Below are 21,237 nucleotides of genomic sequence, written 5' to 3' on the forward strand. Positions count from 1 at the left end.
ACTCATATAAATAGAACAACCATTATTCTCTGATTTAAATGAATAAAAATCTCACATTAAACAAGATCCATATATAATGTTCAAGCTCAACGTTGGCACCAAATAACAATTATTCATGTCTAAAACTAATCCCGAAGTTAGATGTAAAGGTAGCATGCTGACGGCCATCACATCGACTTTGGAACCATTTCCCACGCGCATCGTCACCTCGTCCTTAGCCAATCTTCGCTTAATCCGTAACCCCTGTTTCGACTTGCAAATGTTAGCAACTGAAATTGCCATATGGACGGTTATTATAACGATAGGATATACGGTGCTCTTAGTAGGAAGGCACTCTCTGGGAAATACCCTTTGGCTCTCGCATGTATATACACCCTATATAGGATATTTTTTTAAATAATTAAACAAAATGTCAAAATAGTTCAAAAGTATTTTTAGATTTACCTTGACTTACTCGCGCACTAGTATATAAGTTTTCACCAAAAAAAGAACCAATGTTGACTTCACAGCGAAAAAGACAAAATTTATTTGCTATTATAGGTCACTATTCATGCTATTTTGATCAAAAATTTGTCTTTTTTGAAAAGAAGTCAAAGAGGAATTTTCCTTTTGTGAAACTTTTCTCACTAGTACAATGAAAGGTCAAGTTTATTTCAAAAATATTTTCAGAAATTTTTGACTTTTTATTGAATTGCTATTTTTTTCCATATAGGGTACATATGTACCCAAAAACCAAACGTTCCCCTCCGGCACTCTCTCTGATAAACGCATCCCATCCCAAAAAATGGCAATGGAGGCCGAGCTCCAGTGAGCTCGTTTTCAATTTTTATTTTTTCAGAGCGTGATTTTATTTATTTATTTGTGAACACACTTGTACATGTATACTACGTATGTGCCAAATTTCACATCATTATACTTTTACATGTGGCGTATTGAAAAATGACAAATACACATTTTTAAATGTGCCATTTGTTTTTGTTGTTGGGCCGGAATTTTGTTGTTTGTACAAACTACAAATCACAACATTTTTAGATGAAATTTAACATGTTCTTATGGAATACATATATGTTTCCATGGATTTTTTTAGATTTTTTTTGAAACTTTTAGATATGCTTTTAGATATTTTCAAAATACCAAGCTCACTGGAGCTCGTCCTCCAAAAATCCACACTCATCCCATCCTCGCTATATGATTCAATCTTTTTTTGCTGGGAAGAAAACTGAACAATTCAATCAGCAAGAATTGATTCACTCTCTGGACAAACGCACGTACCCATCATCGCACATGTGCAAAGTTACTACTGTATTATTTTGTGGGTGCCAAGGGACCCAAGCCCCAGTCAACACTCAACAGTGAGGGACAGTCCTCAAAAAACTACAAATTTAACCTGTGCACTAAACAGTATCACAAAATGAACCGAAAAATAATTCATCTATGCATTTTAAAACCGAACCGAAAAACCATACCGAAAATAAACCGAACCGAACAGAATTTATGGTTTTTATGGTTTCTGGTTCCGATATGGTATGAAATTTTCATACCGATTTGAACTTTGGTTTTTATGGTATATACCAAAAACCGAACGGTTAACCGAATAAACCGAAGTAAAAAATAAATTTATATTTCTTGAGATGAACAACCGTACAAGTTGTTATTTTCCTTGTACATGAGTCAAATTCACTACTAAGCATGTAAATTTTCCTTGTAACATAGTCATTTTTCTCTTTTTAAAATGCTAAGCACGTCCATAACCATCAACAGTTGAATCAATGCATGCATATATACTTATATATATACTCATATACTATTTGTGTAAATAGTATGTGTTTTGTGTCATAAATTTGCAAATTATTATTATGTCATTTTCAAATTCGCGTCAACTTTGGTTTTTATGATATATACCGAAACCATACCGAGATAATTTGGTATATACCGAAACCGAACCGTATTTTATTTTCATACCATATTTACGGAAGTATACCGTATAAACCAAAAAACCGTATAAACCGAACCATGTAAACCGAATAAACCGAACGCACAGGGTGACATCTGACAGCTTGATGTCACCTTATACTGTGCAGCGTCTGATTCTAGGATGGCATCTAGCTCTCAGGCGTTATACACTGACTTAGCATTTTTCAGGCAATCCGGATGCGACGATGACCAGACGTGTAGCGCCTGTCAGAGAGACGACGCCTAACTGTTCGGGCGCTACACAAGGTCAGCTAGATGAAACTTTTTCGCGGACAGTTTATTTTATGATATCGTTTCGCCACATGTCAGAATAGTGATTTTTTCCTCCTCGCGCGCGTGTAGCTGCTACTGCTAGGAGCACTGTCGCGCTTTAAATTACTCCTCTTGTCCTCGAGGCTGAGGGCCGACGCAGACCATTTACGCTGCAACCTGCAAACCGGCCGAGGGAGGGGGCGATGGGTTCCGACGCGGCGGCGGTGAGCACCGTGCGGGAGGCTGCGCGCATGACGTGGGAGGAGTCCAAGCGCGTCTGGGGCATCGGCATGCCCATCGCCATCGCCGGGCTCAGCATTTACGCCGTCGGCTCCGTCACCACGATCTTCGTCGGCCACCTCGGCAACCTGCCCCTCGCCGCCGCCTCCATCGGCCTCTCCGTCTTCGCCACCTTCTCCCTCGGATTCTTTGTATACTAACTATATGCTTTGCTCGGTCGCTAGATCACACACCGTTGTTAGTTAGTTCCTTGACTATGTTCTTCTGATGCTAATACGCGCGCGCGTGCATGCAGCTCGGCATGGGGAGCGCTCTGGAGACGCTGTGCGGGCAGGCGTTCGGCGCCGGCCAGGTGTCCATGCTCGGCGTCTACCTGCAGCGCTCCTGGATCATCCTCGCCGTCGCCGCGCTCCTCATGGTGCCCTTCTACGTCTTCGCCGAGCCGCTCCTCCTCGCCATCGGCCAGGACCCCGCCGTCGCGCGCGAGGCCGCCCGCTTCGCGCTCTACATCCTCCCCGGCGCGCTCTCCTTCGCCGTCAACTTCCCCACCGCCAAGTTCCTCCAGTCGCAGAGCAAGGTCATCGTGCCCGTCTGGATCTGCGTCGGCAGCCTCTGCTTCCACGTCGCGCTCTCCTACCTCCTCGTCACCGTCCTCGGATGGGGCTCCCCCGGCGCCGCCGTTGCCTACAACCTCTCCCTCTGGGCCATCGCGCTCGGCCAGTCCGCCTACATCATCGGCTGGTGCAAGGACGGCTGGAGGGGCTGGTCCATGGCCGCCTTCAACGACATGTGGGCGTTCGTCAGGCTCTCGCTCGAGTCCGCCGTCATGATCTGCCTTGAGATCTGGTACCTCAGCACCATCACCGTCCTCACCGGCAACCTCCAGGATGCGCAGATTGCCGTCGACTCCCTCGGCGTCTGGTATACTCCACTATATTATATGCTTCATATATAGGACTGATCATACATATGCATATATATAGCTCATGGAGCTGACAGAATACTCGATCGTGCTTCATTTTTCAGCATGAACATAAACGGGTGGGAGAATATGATCTTCATTGGCATCAACGCTGCTATCAGGTCAGCTTCATTCAAACTCCGTGTAATTAAAAAATTATTTATTGGTTCTTGTTTTGTTCAAGAATTCTTCACTACCTTCACCAACCGTCAACTTTTAAGTAGTTTCTAAACAAACTGCTACCACCCACGGACCTACCTGTTTACGTTTTCAGCGTTCGAGTCTCCAATGAGCTGGGCGCTGGCCGTCCAAGGGTAGCCATGCACGCCGTCATCGTCATCATCGCCGAGTCGCTGCTCATCGGGCTGCTATGCATGGCCCTCGTCTTGATCTTCAGAGATAACTTCGCCATCATCTACACCACCGATTTGGAGCTCCAGCACGCCGTCTCCAAGATCGCGGGACTCCTTGGCTTGACCATGGTGCTCAACAGCGTGCAGCCTGTGGTTTCAGGTATATATATATACTATGATTCTTCCTCTCACAGTCAGAGTCACAGCATGCATGATGATTTTATTTTGTTCATGACACCTCAACCTCGTCTCTGGAGTCACAGCATGCGTGATGATTTTATTTTGTTCACGATCTCATGATGGTTCAGGGGTTGCTGTTGGAGGAGGATGGCAAGGCCTTGTCGCATACATCAACCTAGGCTGCTACTACGTTCTCGGATTGCCCTTGGGCTATCTTCTAGGCTACAAGTTCAACTATGGAGTGGGGGTAATTCTTTATACATGTTATTTCATTGGAGAGTGGCACTACTTTCCCTATTTGATCATTGAACTACTACATATTGCAACATAATTAACGAATGATAAAGAACATTTACGGTCTCTATGATTTTTCTGGCTCTAATTTCAGGGGATTTGGGCTGGTATGCTTTGCGGGATTGCACTTCAGACACTGATTTTACTCTTCATAGTGTGGAGAACAGATTGGAATGCAGAGGTATATATGAATTTCCATCACCCTTCCGGTTTTCACCATGTGTTTTGTGTGTGTGTGTGTGTCAAAACTTGATGAACACAACAACTTTTAAAGAGTCAATTAATTGAAGGATGTTAGCCTATCCTTATAATATAACTAACTGTTAATTAGGCACCAATTATTGAAACAACTATACATACAGGAACACATGTCATAAAACCTTTCCAATAATCTTCCGTAACCACATATCATACTTATGATTTCTTTCTTTCTTTGTGTTCATTTCAGACAAATTATATGTATTTTTTTTCCTGTTATTTGTATGGAAACCCTGAGCTTTCCACCTTGCTCATCAATTGCAGGCTGCGCTAGCTTCAAGCCGTGTGCAAAAGTGGGGTGGCACCGATGGAACCAAACCTCTCCTCGAAGATGACTAGATCACCTAAGCATTATCTCTTCTTAAGCTTGTCTTGGTATTGATGATATCATATATCATTGTATAATAGGGTATGAAACCAGGAACGCTCAAGATTAGGGGCCGTGATTTCTTATATCAAGTATCTGGCATCTGGCTTTGCTCGCCGCTCCTTCCTTCATATCAAGCGTGGTTTGAATATGTTGGCACATAAGTCAGTTCGTCGTTGTGAGCATATTGTAAATTGTTTTTACTGCGGTGTGATTCCGGAATGTATTCGGGGTGAAGTATGTACTGATGTTCATTAATCAATAAAGTCCCAACTTTATTTATAAAAAAAAAGGAAAGGAAGCCAGGTTGAACATGCCAAATTACTTATATGCGTATGGATGTACATGCATCGTTACGAGTCTAAATGGTTGTGCGCATATTTGTATGTGGAGGCGGGTCTTTTTTTTTCTGTTGTCTGAAAAGAAAATCATCAGCTTTGTCGACATGGTACCGTTGCACTGTGAGTTACATAATTGTGTTTTTTCAAAGGAATGCCTAGAACTCATCTACTCCCTCTGTCCCAAAATAAGTGTCTTGATCTTAGTATAACTTTACACTAGAGTTAGTACAAAGTTGAGACACTTATTTTAGGACGGAGGGAGTAGATGAGATATACTTTGGTCTCATTCATCTCTTTTTCTTTTTTTTACATCACTAATAGAGGTTGTCATTGTTTTTCCCCTGTGCTGCCTTTTCTTGTTGTTATGTAGGCTGGGCCAGGCTTCTTTTGTACTACGTCCTCGTCCACTGCTGCTTGTGTCTTGTTTTCTTTTTCTTTTTGCTTTTTACGTTTGCATGGCTGGAGTATTTGAGAAAAAAAAAGGAAGGAAGTGCTTAGACACACATCTTCTACGCATGTCAAGTAGGATATAGGATGCATCATGTTCACTGCTGCTTGTTTCTTTCTTCTTCTTTTTTTGCATGGATCATGTCAATTTACTCCCGTAGGCTAGATAACAGTCTTCTTCACTTGCAACCGTACATATAAATATAATACAAATTTGATGTAGCGATCCTGTCTCAAATAGTGGTGGTTGCATCAAATATGACGTGTGTCACATGTAGTTGCACAAACGTGAGCGGGCAGAAAAAATGTTATTTCTGAAAAAAAATTGAGTCACACATGTTGCACAATTGTTGTGACGGGTCAAATTTTGCATGTGTGCGCCACATGCAACTAGTGCTCATGCGACTAGTAGAAAAATCTAAATAAAATTAAATCAAGCATATGCACCAACTTTGCACAGGTACGCACTGGCATGAGAACATAAAAAGAAAAAGAAAAAGAAAACACACAATTGGCCTATCTCCAATTGTAGTCGCTTTGTGCATGTGCATGTGCACTTGCAGCTTTGCAGTTGCATGTGGACTTGTAACTGGCCCGACATGTTGGGGAATGTTGTATGGGAAAACAAAAATTTTCCTACGCTCATCAAGATCGATCTAGGAGACGACCATCTACGAGAGAAGAGATTAGATCTATGGATATATAGAAAGAACGATTCGTATTTACGCAAAGCCACAACGGTGATATACAAGTTGCTATTTAACCTTCTACGAGGACCGCCTTTGTCTAATCCGATTCAACTATAAGGTGGGAAAGACAGACACCCGCCAGCCATCTTTATGCAAGTTGCATGTATGTCGATGGAACCGGTCTCATGTACGTGGACATGTAAGATTGGTCCGGGCCGCTTCATCCCACAATACCGCTGAATCAAGGAAAGACCAAGGAAGGAAGCAATTTGAATATCAACGCCCACAAACTTCTTTGTGTTCTACTCATGATGTCATCTACACATAGACCTAGCTTTGATACCACTGTTGGGGAACGTTGCATGGGAAACAAAAAATTTCCTACGCTCACCAAGATCAATCCAAGAGATGACCATCTACGAGAAGAGAGATTAGATCTACATACCCTTGTAGATCGCTAAGAGGAAGTGTTAAGAAACACGGTTGATGTAGTTGAACGTCTTCGCGATCCAATCACGATCCGTCCCGCGAACTCCCGATCTAGTGCCCAACGGACGGCATCTCCGCGTTCAACACACATCCAACTTGATGACGCCTTCACCTCCTCTATCCAGCGAGCGATGGTGAAGTAGTAGCTCGAGTCCTCCGGCAGCACGACGACTTGATGGCGGTGGTGGTGGAGAAATCTCAGCAGGGCTTTGCCAAGCCTCACGGAGAAGAAGAAAGACTACCAGGGAGAGGAGGAGCAGCGCCGTGGCACAAATAGATCCATATGGGTGCGGCGGCCCTCTCCCCCCCCCCCTCTCTATACATAGGGGGAAGGCTGGAGGGAGGGGTGCCCCTAGATCCCATCTAGGGGACGACCACCAAGGCAGATAGGGGCGCCCCCTAGGGAAACCCTAGGGTGGCTTGCCCCCCAAGCCAGGTGGATGCGCCCCACCTCCCCTGATCACGTGGGATGGGGTGAGAGGGGCGCACAGCCCCTAAGTGGCCTGGTGTGCCCCCTCCCCTTGGCCCATGAGCCCCCCAACACTTGTCGGGGCCCCCCGAAACCCCTTTTGGTCATGCTGTCCATCACCCGGTACCCCCGGAACACTTCCGGACTCCAATACCCTTCGTCCAATATATCAATCTTCACCTCCGGGGCATTCCAGAGTTCCTCGTCATGTCTGGGATCTCATCTGGTACACCAAACAACCTTCGGTAACCACCATAATGACTCAACTATACTTATATCGTAACCAAACATTAAGTGTGTAGACCCCGCGGGTTCGAGAACTATGCAGACATGACCGAGACACCTCCACGGTCAACAACCAATAGCAGGACCTAGATGCCCATAATGGTTCCTACATATTCTACGAAGATCTTTATCGATCGAACCTCGATGTCAAGGATTCAGCTAATCCCGTATGTAGTTCCCTTTGTCTATCGGTATGTTACTTGCCCGAGATTCGATCGTCGGTATCTCCATACCTAGTTCAATCTCGTTACTGGCAAGTCACTTTACTTGTTCCGTAATACAAGATCCTGTGACTAACTCCTTAGTCACATTGCTTGCAAGATCCCGTGATTATCTCCATACCTCTCCATCATACGGAGTGACAAATCGCAGTCTTGATCCATGCCAACTCAACAGACATCCTCGGAGATATCTGTAGAGCATCTTTATAGTCACCCAGTTACGTTGTGATGTTTGGTACACACAAGGTACTCCTCCGGTGTTAGTGAGTTGCATGATCTCATGGTCATAGGAACATATACTTGACATGCAAAAAACGATAGCAATAAACTTGACACGATCATATGCTACGTTTACAGTTTGGGTATTTTCCATCACATCATTCTCCTAATGATGTGATCCCATTATCAAATGATAACTCATGTCTATGCACTACTAGGGAAAACCCTAGTAGTAGCACTTGTACAAGCGCTACCACTAAGGCGCTACAGCTAACTGGTAGTAGTAGCGCTGGTTAGCCAGCGCTACTGCTACACCTAGTTAGCAGTAGTGTTTCCCCCAAAAAAGCGCTACTACTAATAGTAAGTAGCAGTAGCGTTTCTTTCGAAAAGCGCTGCTGCTAACTTTTCCTGTATTTTTGAAAATACAGCTTATTTTTGTTGTGGTTTATATATAGTACTTTCATCATATGATTTTATGACCATGATTAGTTATTATATATAACAGTGGGTGAAAAGAACGTGGAGTAGATTCAAATGGAGGCAACATGTGGTGCATGTCGAAAGTACAACTAATCCAAACTCAAGTTTGGATTAGTAGTAATTTCGACGTGCACCACATGTAGTAGTACTTTCGACATGCACCACATGTTGCCTCCACTTGAATCTAATCCATATTCATTTCACCTACTGATATATATATATATATATATATATATATATATATATATATATATATATATATATATATATATAAAATAACTCATTGCTACCTCTTGAGCACTGCGTTGGTTTTCCCTTGTAGAGGAAAGGGTGATGCAGCAAAGTAGCGTAAGTATTTCCCTCAGTTTTTGAGACCAAGGTATCAATCCAGTAGGAGACCACGCGCGAGTCACCTCGTACCTACACAAACAAATAAGAACCTCGCAACCAACGCGATAAAGGGTTGTCAATCCCTTCACGGCCACTTGCAAGAGTGAGATCTGATAGAGATAATAATAATAATAATAAGATAAATATTTTTGGTATTTTTATGATATAGATTGAAAGTAAAGATTGCAAAATAAAATAGATTAGGAACTTGTATGATGGAAAATAGACCCGTGGGCCATAGGTTTCACTAGTGGCTTCTCTCAAGATAGCATAAGTATTACGTGTTGGGGAACATAGTAATTTCAAAAAAAACTCCTACACACACACAAGATCATGGTGATGCATAGCAACGAGAGGGGAAAGTGTAATCTACGTACCCTCGTAGACCGACAGCGGAAGCGTTATGACAATGCGGTTGATGTAGTCGTACGTCTTCACGGCCCGACCGATCAAGCACCAAAACTACGGCACCTCCGAGTTTTAGCACACGTTCAGCTCGATGATGATCCCCGGACTCTGATCCAGCAAAGTTTCAGGGAAGAGTTCCGTCAGCATGACGGTGTGGTGACGATCTTGATGTTCTACTGTCGCAGGGCTTCGCCTAAGCACCGCTACAATATTATCGAGGAGTGTGGTGGAAGGGGGCACCGCACACGGCTAAGAAAACGATCACGCGGATCAACTTGTGTGTCTAGAGGTGCTCCCTGCCTCCGTATATAAAGGAGCAAAGGGGGGGTGCGGCCGGCCCTAGGAGGAGGCGTGCCGGAGGAGTCCTACTCCTACCGGGAGTAGGACTCCCCCCTTTCCCTAATTGGATTAGGACTTGGGGGAAGGAGGAGAGGGAAGAAAGGAAAGGGGGGGCGCCGCCCCCCCTCCTTGTCCAATTCGGACTTGGGGAGGGAGGGGCACGTGTCAGCCCCTAGGCCTCCTCTCCTCTTCCTCCACTAGGCCCATTAAGGCCCATTAGGTTACCGGGGGGTTCCGGTAACCTTCCGGTACTCCGGTAAAATGCCGATTTCACCCGGAACACTTCCGATGTCCAAACATAGGCTTCCAATATATCAATCTTTATGTCTCGACCATTTCGAGACTCCTCGTCATGTCCGTGATCACATCTGGGACTCCAAACAAACTTCGGTACATCAAAATATATAAACTCATAATGAAACTGTCATCGTAACGTTAAGCGTGCGGACCCTACGGGTTCGAGAATAATGTAGACATGACCGAGACATGTCTCCGGTAAATAACCAATAGCGGAACCTGGATGCTCATATTGTCTCCCACATATTCTATGAAGATCTTTTATCGGTCAGATCGCATAACAACATACTTTGTTCCCTTTGTCATCGGTATGTTACTTGCCCGAGATTCGATTGTCGGTATCTCAATACCTAGTTCAATCTCGTTACCAGCAAGTCTCTTTACTCGTTCCGTAATACTTCATCTCGCAACTAACTCATTAGTTGCAATGCTTGCAAGGCTTATGTGATGTGCATTACCGAGAGGGCCCAAAGATACCTCTCCGACAATCGGAGTGACAAATCCTAATCTCGAAATACGCCAACCCAACATGTACCTTTGGAGACACCTGTAGAGCTCCTTTATAATCACCCAGTTACGTTGTGACATTTGGTAGCACACAAAGTGTTCCTCCGGCAAACGGCAGTTGCATAATCTCATAGTCATAGGAACATGTATAAGTCATGAAGAAAGCAATAGCAACATACTAAATGATCGGGTGCTAAGATAATGGAATGGGTCATGTCAATCATGTCATTCTCCTAATGATGTGATCCCGTTAATCAAATGACAACACATGTCTATGATTAGGAAACATAACCATCTTTGATTAACGAGCTAGTCAAGTAGAGGCACACTAGTGACGTTTAGTTTGTCTATGTATTCACACAAGTATTATGTTTCCAGTTAATACAATTCTAGCATGAATAATAAACATTTATCATGATATAAGGAAATAAATAATAACTTTATTATTGCCTCTAGGGAATATTTCCTTCATTACGGTGGGTGAACAAATTACTGTTGAGCAATTGATAGAAAAGCGAATAATTACGATAATATCTAGGTATGATCATGTATATAGGCATCACGTCCGTGACAAGTAGACCGACTCCTACCTGCATCTACTACTATTACTCCACACATCGACCGCTATCCAACATGCATCTAGAGTATTAAGTTCATAAGAACAGAGTAGCGCCTTAAGCAAGATGACATGATGTAGAGGGATAAACTCATGCAATATGATATAAACCCCATCTTTTTATCCTCGATGGCAACAATACAATACGTGCCGTTTCCCTTTCTGTCACTGGGACCGAGCACCGCAAGATTGAACCCAAAGCTAAGCACTTCTCCCATTGCAAGAAAGATAAATCTAGTAGGCCAAACCAAACTGATAATTCAAAGAGACTTGCAAAGATAAACCAATCATAGGTAAAAGAATTTAGAGAAGATTCAAATATTGTTCATAGATAAACTTGATCATAAACCAACAATTCATCGGATCTCGACAAACACACCGCAAAAGAAGATTAAATCGAATAGATCTCCAAGAGAATCGAGGAGAACTTTGTATTGAGATCCAAAGAGAGAGAAGAAGCCATGTAGCTACTAGCTATGGACCCAAAGGTCTGAGGTAAATTACTCACACATCATCAGAGGGGCCATGGAGTTGATGTAGAGGCCCTCCGTGATCAATTCCCCTTCCGGCGGAGCTCCGGAAAAGGCCCCAAGATGGGATCTCTTGGGTGCAGAAGGTTGCAGCGGTGGAAATAGGGTTTCATGGTGCTCCTGGATGTTTGCGGGGTATATGAATATATATATATATATATAGGAGGAAGAAGTAGGTCGATGGAGCAACGAGGGGGCCACGAGGGTGGAGGGCGCCTAGGGGGGTAGGCACACCCCCCTGCCTCGTGGCCTCCTCATTGATTCCTTGACGTCCACTCCAAGTCCTCTGGATCACGTTTGTTCCAAAAATCACGCTCCCGAAGGTTTCATTCCATTTGGACTCCGTTTGATATTCTTTTTTTGCGAAAGACTGAAATAGGCAAAAAAAATAGCAATTTGGGTTGGCCTCCGGTTAATAGGTTAGTCCCAAAAATAATATAAAAGTGTAAAAATAAGCCCATTAAACATCCAAAATAGATGATATAATAGCACGGAACAATCAAAAATTATAGATTGGAGACCTATCAAGCATCCCCAAGCTTAATTCTTGCTCGTCCCGAGTAGGTAAATGATAAAAACGGAATTTTTGATGTGGAATGCTTCCTAACATATTTCTCAATGTAATTTTCGTTATTGTGACATGAATGTTCAGATCCGAAAGATTCAAGATAAAAGTTTAATATTGACATAAAAATAATAATACTTCAAGCATACTAACTAAGCAATCATGTCTTCTCAAAATAACATGGACAAAGAAAATTCATCCCTACAAAATCATATAGTTTGGTCATGGTCCATTTTCGTCACACAAGAATGCTCTCATCATGCACAACCCCGATGACAAGCCAAGCAATTGTTTCATACTTTAGTAATCTCAAACCTTTTTCAACATTCACGCAATACATGAGCGTGAGCCATGGATATAGCACTATGGGTGGAATAGAATATAATGAAGGGGGTTATGTGGAGAAGACAAAAAAGGAGAAAGTCTCACATTGACACGGCTAATCAATGGGCTAGGGTGATGCCCATCAATTGATGTCAATGCAAGGAGTAGGGATTGCCATGCAATGGATGCACTAAAGCTATAAATGTATGAAAGCTCAACAAAAGAAACTAAGTGGGTGTGCATCCAACTAGCTTGCTCACGAAGACCTAGGGAACTTGAGGAGGCTCATTGTTGGAATATACAAGCCAAGTTCTATAATGAAAAATTCCCACTAGTATATGAAAATGACAAAACAAGAGACTCTCTATGATAAGATCATGGTGCTACTTTGAAGCACAAGTGTGGAAAAAGGATAGTAGCATTGCCCCTTTTTATTTTATTTTTTTATTTTTTGGGGCCTTCTCTTTTTTTGGCCTTTCTTTTTTTAGATGGGACAATGCTCTATTAATGATGATCATCACACTTCTATTTATTTACAACTCAATGATTACAACTTGATACTAGAACAAGATATGACTCTATATGAATGCCTCCGGCGGTGTATCGGGATGTGCAATGACTCATGAGTGACATGTATGAAAGAATTATGAATGGTGGTTTTGCCACAAATACGATGTCAACTACATGATCATGCAAGGCAATATGACAGTGGTGATGCGTGTCATAATAAATGGAACGGTGGAAAGTTGCATGGCAATATATCTCGGAATGGCTATGGAAATGCCATAATAGGTAGGTATGGTGGCTGTTTTGAGGAAGATATAAGGAGGTTTATGTGTGATAGAGCGTATCGTATCACGGGGTTTGGATGCACCGGCAAAGTTTGCACCAACTCTCAAGGTGAGAAAGGGCAATGCACCGTACCGAAGAGGCTAGCAATGATGGAAGGGTGAGAGTGCGTATAATCCATGGACTCAACATTAGTCATAAAGAACTCACATACTTATTGCAAAAATCTACAAGTCATCAAAAACCAAGTATTACGTGCATGCTCCTAGGGGGATAGATTGGTAGCAAAAGACCATCGCTCGTCCCAGACCGCCACTCATAAGGAAGACAATCAAATAACACCTCATGTTTCAAATTTGTTACACAACGTTTACCATACGTGCATGCTACGGGACTTGCAAACTTCAACACAAGTATTCCTCAAATTCACAACTACTCAACTAGCACAACTCTGATATCACTATCTCCATATCTCAAAACAATCATCAAGTATCAAACTTCTCTTAGTATTCAATGCACTTATATGAAAGTTTTTATTATGCCTAAAAGCAAATTGCCATGTTGTTCCAAAAGACTCTCAAAATAATATAAGTGAAGCATGAGAGATCAATTATTTCTATAAAATAAAACCACCACCGTGCTCTAAAAGATATAAGTGAAGCACTAGAGCAAAAATTATATAGCTCAAAAGATATAAGTGAAGCACATAGAGTATTCTAATAAATTCCAATTCATGTGTGTCTCTCTCAAAAGGTGTGTACAGCAAGGATGATTGTGGTAAACGAAAAATCAAAGACTCAAATCTAACAAGACGCTCCAAGCAAAACACATATCATATGGCGAATAAAAATATAGCTCTAAGTAAAGTTATCGATGAACGAAGACAAAAGAGGGGATGCCTTCCGGGGCATCCCCAAGCTTAGGCTTTTTGGTGTCCTTGGATTTACCTTGGGGTGCCTTGGGAATTATATAGCTCAAAAGATATAAGTGAAGTACTAGAGCAAAACTATATAACTCAAAAGATATAAGCGAAGCACATAGAGTATTCTAACAAATTCCAAATCATGTATGGCTCTCTCAAAAGGTGTGTACAACAAGGATGATTGTGGTAAACTAGAAAGTAAAGACTCAAATAATACAAGACGCTCCAAGCAAAACACATATCATGTGGCGAATAACAATATAGCTCCAAGTAAAGTTACCGATAGAAGTGGACGAAAGAGGGGATGCCTTCCGGGGCATCCCCAAGCTTTGGCTTTTAGGTGTCCTTAGATTATCTTGGGGGTGCCATGGGAATCCCCAAGCTTAGTCTCTTGACACTCCTTGTTCCATAATCCATCAAATCTTTACCCAAAACTTGAAAACTTCACAACACAAAACTTAACAGAAAATCTCGTGAGCTCCGTTAGCGAAAGAAAACAAAACACCACTTCAAGGTATTGTAATGAACTCATTCTTTATTTATATTGGTGTTAAACCTACTGTATTCCAACTTTTCTATGGTTTATAAACTCTATTACTAGCCATAGATTCATCAAAATAAGCAAACAACACATGAAAAACAGAATCTGTCAAAAACAGAACAGTCTGTAGTAATCTGTAACTAACGCAAACTTCTGGAACCCAAAAAATTCTAAAATAAATTTCTGGACGTGAGGAATTTATCTATTAATAATCTTAAAAAATAATTAACTAAATATCACTCTCCAATAAAAAATGGCAGCAATTCTTGTGAGCGTTAAAGTTTGTGTTTTTTACAGCAAGATCAAAAACACTTTCCCCAAGTCTTCCCAACGGTTCTACTTGGCACAAACACTAATTAAACACAAAAAACACAACCAAAACAGAGGATAGATAAATTATTTATTACTAAATAGGAACAAAAAGAGAGGACCAAAAATAAAATTTGGTTGCCTCCCAACAAGCGCTATCGTTTAACGCCCCTAGCTAGGCATAAAAGCAAAGATAGATCTAGGTATTGCCATCTTTGGTAGGCAATCCATAAGTGACTCTCATAATAGATCCACATGGTAATTTAATTTAATTTCTAGGAAAGTGTTCCATGCCTTTCATTAACGGAAATTAGAATCTAATACCCCTTCCTTCATATCAATAATTGCACCAATCGTTCTAAGGAAATGTCTACCAAGAATAATAGGACATGAAAGATTGCAATCTATATCAAGAACAATGAAATCTACGGGCACATAATTCCTATTTGCAACAACAAGAACATCATTAATCTTTCCCATAGGTTTCTTAATAGTGGAATCCGCAAGGTGCAAGTTTAAAGAACAATCATCAAATTCACGGAAACCTAGCAATTCACACAAAGTTTTTGGGATCGTGGAAACACTAGCACCCAAATCACACAAAGCATAGCATTCATGATCTTTAATTTTAATTTTAATTGTAGGTTCCCACTCATCATAAAGTTTTCTAGGGATAGGAACTTCCAACTCAAGTGTTTCTTCATAAGATTGCATCAAAGCATCAAAGATATGTTTAGGAAAAGCTTTATTTTGACTATAAACATGAGGAGAATTTAGCACGGATTGCAACAAGGAAATAAAATCTATCAAAGAGCAATTATAATAATTAAATTCCTTTAAATCCAAGATAGTGGGTTCGTTGCTATCTAAAGTTTTGACCTCTTCAATCCCACTTTTACCAATTTGTGCATCAAGATCTAAAAACTCCGAATTTTTGGGACGCCTTCTAACTAAAGTTGACTAATATCCAGTCCCATCATTATCAAGATTCATATTGCAAAACAAAATTTAATAGCGGACACATCAATAACTTTTAGATCTTCATCTTTATTTTCATAAGAACTAGAAGAACACGCTCTTATAAAGGCATCTTTCTTAGCATGCATCCTAGCGGTTCTTTCTTTGCACTCATCAATGGAAATTCTCATGGCTTTGAGAGACTCATTGATATCATGCTTAGGTGGAATAGATCTAAGTTTCAAAGAATCAACATCAAGAGAAATTCTATCAATGTTCCTAGCCAACTCATCAATCTTAAGCAATTTTTCTTCAATCAAAGCATTGAAACTCTTTTGCGAACCAATAAATTCTTTAATACTAGATTCAAAATCAGAGGGTATCTTATTATAATTTCCATAAGAATTTCTGTTGGAATTACCATTATTATTAGAGTAATTGCTAGGAAACGGCCTAGGATTAAAATTACCTCTATACGCGTTATTACCAAAATTGTTCCTACCAACAAAATTCACATCCATAGATTCATTATTATTCTCAATCAAAGTAGACAAAGGCATATCATTGGGATCAGTAGGAGCACTCTTATTAGCAAACAATTTCATAAGTTCATCCATCTTTCCACTCAAAACATTAATCTCTTCAATTGCATGCACCTTTTTACTAGTAGATCTTTCATTGTGCCATTGAGAATAATTAACCATAATATTATCTAGGAGTTTGGTAGCTTCTCCTAAAGTTATTTCCATAAAAGTTCCTCCCGCGGCCGAATCTAAAAGATTTCTAGAAGCAAAATTCAATCCGGCATAAAAAATTTGTATAATCATCCATAAATTCAAACCATGTGTAGGGCAATTACGTATCATTAATTTAATGCTCTCCCAAGATTGTGCAACATGCTCATGATCAAGTTGCTTAAAATTCATAATATTGTTTCTAAGAGAGATGATCTTAGCGGGAGGAAAATACTTAGAGATAAAAGCATCTTTGCACTTATTCCATGAATCAATACTATTTTTAGGCAAAGACGAAAACCAAGCTTTAGCACGATCTCTAAGCGAAAACGGAAATAGCTTAAGTTTAACAATATCATTATCAGCATCTTTCTTCTTTTGCATATCAACAAATCAACAAAGTTGTTTAGATGGGTAGCGGCATCTTCACTAGGAAGGCCAGAAAACGGATCTTTCATGCAATATGATATAAACCCCATCTTTTTATCCTCGATGGCAATAATACAATACGTGTCGTTTCCCTTTCTGTCACTGGGATCGAGCACCGCAAGATTGAACCCAAAGCTAAGCACTTCTCCCATTGCAAGAAAGATAAATCTAGTAGGCCAAACCAAACTGATAATTCGAAGAGACTTGCAAAGATAAACCAATCATACATAAAAGAATTCATAGAAGATTCAAATATTGTTCATAAATAAACTTGATCATAAACCCACAATTCATCGGATCTCGACAAACACACCGCAAAAGAAGATTACATCGAATATATCTCCAAGAGAATCGAGGAGAACTTTGTATTGAGATCCAAAGAGAGAGAAGAAGCCATGTAGATACTAGCTATGGACCCGAAGGTCGGAGGTAAACTACTCACACATCATCGGAGGGGCCATGGAGTTGATGTAGAGGCCCTCTGTGATCAATGCCCCTTCTGGTGGAGCTTCGGAAAAGGCCCCAAGATGGGATCTCTAGGGTACAAAAGGTTGCAGCGGTGGAAATCGGGTTTTGTGGTGCTCCTGGATGTTTGCAAGGTATATGAATATATATATAGGAGGAAGAAGTAGGTCGGTGGAGCAACGAGGGGCGCACGAGGGTGGAGGGCGCGCCCAGGGGGGTAGGCGCGCCCCCTGCCTCGTGGCCTCCTCGTTGATTGTTTGACGTCCACTCCAAGTCCTCTGGATCACGTTTGTTCGAAAAATCATGCTCCCAAAGGTTTCATTCCGTTTGGACTCCGTTTGATATTCTTTTTCTACGAAACACTGAAATAGGCAAAAAAAACAGCAATTTGGGTTGGGCCTCCGGTTAATAGGTTAGTCTCAAAATAATATAAAAGTGTAAAAATAAGCCCATTAAACATCCAAAACAGAATATATAATAGCATGGAACAATCAAAAATTGTAGATACGTTGGAGACGTATCACTCATCATGCTCATATAACAACTTAGTATCATGCATCATTGATCTTAATAATAAATAATTCATCATTAGTATCATAATAACAAGTCCTATCTGTTGGGGAACGTAGTAATTTCAAAAAAATCCTACGCACACGCAGGATCATGGTGATGCATAGCAACGAGAGGGGAGAGTGTGTCCACGTACCCTCGTAGACCGAAAGCGGAAGCGTTAGCACAACGCGGTTGATATAGTCGTACGTCTTCACGATCCGACCGATCCAAGTACCGAACGCACGGCAGCACCGAGTTCTGCACACGTTCAACTCGATGACGTCCCGCGAGCTCCGATCCAGCAAAGCTTCATAGGAGAGTTTTGTCAGCATGATGGCGTGGTGATGGTGATGATGATGCTACCGACGCAGGGCTTCGCCTAAGCACCACAACGATATGATCGAGGTGGATTATGGTGGAGGGGGGCACCGCACACGGCTAAGGGATCAATGATCAATTGTGTGTCTATGGGGTGCCCCCTGCCCCCATATATAAAGGAGCGAGGGGGAGGAGGCGGGCGGCCACGGAGAGGCGCGCCAAGGGGAGTCCTACTCCCACCGGGAGTAGGAGTCCCCCTTTTCCAACTTGGAGTAGGAGAGGGAAGGAAGAGGAAGGAGGGAGGAAGGAAAGGGGGGGGCCACCCCCCCCCCTCCCTATTCGAGAGAAACTCCTTCTTTAAAAAGGATCCATTCTTAGCAACGAATGTCTTGCCTTCGGATCTATGATAGAAGGTGTACCCAACAGTTTCCTTTGGGTATCCTATGAAGACACATTTCTCCGATTTGGGTTCGAGCTTATCAGGTTGAAGCTTTTTCACATAAGCATCACAGCGCCAAACTTTAAAAAATGACAACTTTGGTTTCTTGCCAAACCATAGTTCATAAGGCGTCGTCTCAACGGATTTTGATGGTGCCCTATTTAACGTGAATGCAGTCGTCTCTAAAGCATAACCCCAAAACGATAGGGGTAAATCAGTAAGAGACATCATAGATCGCACCATATCTAGTAAAGTACGATTATGACGTTCGGACACACCATTACACTGTGGTGTTCCGGGAGGCGTGAGTTGCGAAACTATTCCGCATTGTTTCAAATGTGGACCAAACTCGTAACTCAAATATTCTCCTCCACGATCAGATCATAGAAACTTTATTTTCTTGTTACGATGATTTTCCACTTCACTCTGAAATTCTTTGAACTTTTCAAATGTTTCAGACTTATGTTTCATTAAGTAGATATACCCATATCTGCTCAAATCATCTGTGAAGGTGAGAAAATAACGATACCCGCCGCGAGCCTCAATATTCATCGTACCACATACATCAGTATGTATGATTTCCAACAAATTTGTTGCTCACTCCATAGTTCCGGAGAACAGCGTTTTAGTCATCTTGCCCATAAGGCATGGTTCGCAAGTACCAAGTGATTCATAATGAAGTGATTCCAAAAGTCCATCAGTATGGAGTTTCTTCATGCGCTTTATACCAATATGACCCAAACGGCAGTGCCACAAATAAGTTGCACTATCATTATCAACTCTGCATCTTTTGGCTTCAACATTATGGATATGTGTATCACTACTATCGAGATTCAACAAAAATAGACCACTCTTCAAGGGTGCATGACCATAGAATATATTACTCATATAAATAGAGCAACCATTATTCTCAGATTTAAATGAATAACTGTCTCGCATCAAACAAGATCCAGACATAATGTTCATGCTTAACGTTGGCACCAAATAACAATTATTTAGGTCTAAAACTAATCTCGAAAGTAGATGTAGAGGTAGCATGCCGACGACGATCATATCGACTTTGAAACCATTTCCCACGCGCATCGTCACCTCGTCCTTAGCCAGTCTTCGCTTAATCTGTAGTCCCTGTTTCGAGTTGCAAATATTAGCAACAGAATCAGTATCAAATACCCAGGTGCTACTGCGAGATCTGGTAAGGTACACATCAATAACTTGTATATCACATATGCCTTTGTTCACCTTGCCATCCTTCTTATCCGCCAAATACTTGGGGCAGTTCCGCTTCCAGTGACCAGTCTGTTTGCAGTAGAAGCACCCAGTCTCAGGCTTAGGTCCAGACTTGGGTTTCTTCTTCTGAGCAGCTACTTGTTTGCTATTCTTCTTGAAGTTCCCCTTCTTCTTCCCTTTGCCCTTTTTCTTGAAACCGGTGGTCTTGTTGACCATCAACACTTGATGCTCCTTCTTGATTTCTACCTCCGCTGCCTTTAGCATTGCAAAGAGCTCGGTAATTGTCTTGTTCATCCCTTGCATATTATAGTTCATTAGGAAGCTTTTGTAGCTTGGTGGCAGTGATTGAAGAACTCTGTCAATGACACTATCAACAGGAAGATTAACTCCCAGTTGAGTTAAGTGATTATGATACCCAGACATTTTGAGTATATGTTCACTGACAGAACTATTCTCCTCCATCTTGCAGCTATAGAACTTATTGGAGACTTCATATCTCTCAATCCGGGCATTTGCTTGAAATATTAACTTCATCTCCTGGAACATCTCATATGCTCCATGATGTTCAAAATGTCGTTGAAGTCCCGGTTCTAAGCCGTAAAGCATGGCACACTGAACTATCGGGTAGTCATTAGCTTTACTCTGCCAGACATTCTTAATGCATCAGCAGCATCTGCAGCAGACCTGTCACCCAGCAGTGCTTCCAGGACGTAATTCTTCTGTGCAGCAATGAGGATAATCCTCAAGTTACGGACCCAGTCCTTCTAATTACTACCATCATCTTTCAACTTTGCTTTCTCAAAGAACGCATTAAAATTCAACGGAACAACAGCACGGGCCATCTATCTACAATCACATAGACAAGCAAAATACTATCAGGTACTAAGTTCATCATAAATTTAAGTTCAATTAATCATATTACTTAAGAAGTCCCACTTAGATAGATATCCCTCTAATCATCTAAGTGATCACGTGATCCATATCAACTAAACCATAGTCGATCATCACGTGAAATGGAGTAGTTTTTAATGGTGAACATCACTATGTTGATCATATCTAC

The 21,237-nt window shown here is 41.6% G+C and overlaps 1 protein-coding gene across 1 annotated transcript; it reads left to right on the forward strand.

Annotated features, from left to right (window-relative positions):
- Positions 1-2,338: 2,338 nt before the first annotated feature.
- Positions 2,339-5,177, forward strand: LOC123150467 (protein DETOXIFICATION 35). The gene is made up of 7 exons (XM_044570315.1): positions 2,339-2,657; positions 2,762-3,387; positions 3,493-3,549; positions 3,702-3,940; positions 4,089-4,207; positions 4,349-4,435; positions 4,777-5,177. The coding sequence occupies exons 1-7, from the start codon at positions 2,430-2,432 to the stop codon at positions 4,849-4,851; spliced, it is 1,431 nt and encodes a 476-aa protein (XP_044426250.1). The 5' UTR covers positions 2,339-2,429; the 3' UTR covers positions 4,852-5,177.
- Positions 5,178-21,237: the final 16,060 nt, after the last annotated feature.

Source organism: Triticum aestivum, chromosome 7A (assembly GCF_018294505.1).
Source record: "Triticum aestivum cultivar Chinese Spring chromosome 7A, IWGSC CS RefSeq v2.1, whole genome shotgun sequence".
Taxonomy (NCBI): Eukaryota; Viridiplantae; Streptophyta; class Magnoliopsida; order Poales; family Poaceae; genus Triticum; species Triticum aestivum.

What these genes read in the sequence shown, in the direction of transcription:
- LOC123150467 (XM_044570315.1), top strand. Translation starts at nt 2,430, where the DNA reads ATGGGTTCCGACGCGGCGGCGGTGAGCACCGTGCGGGAGGCTGCGCGC. An exon ending in CCTTCTCCCTCGGATTCTTT is followed by an intron (nt 2,658 to 2,761) that starts GTATACTAACTA and finishes GCGTGCATGCAG; the next exon opens with CTCGGCATGGGGAGCGCTCT. An exon ending in GAACAGATTGGAATGCAGAG is followed by an intron (nt 4,436 to 4,776) that starts GTATATATGAAT and finishes CATCAATTGCAG; the next exon opens with GCTGCGCTAGCTTCAAGCCG.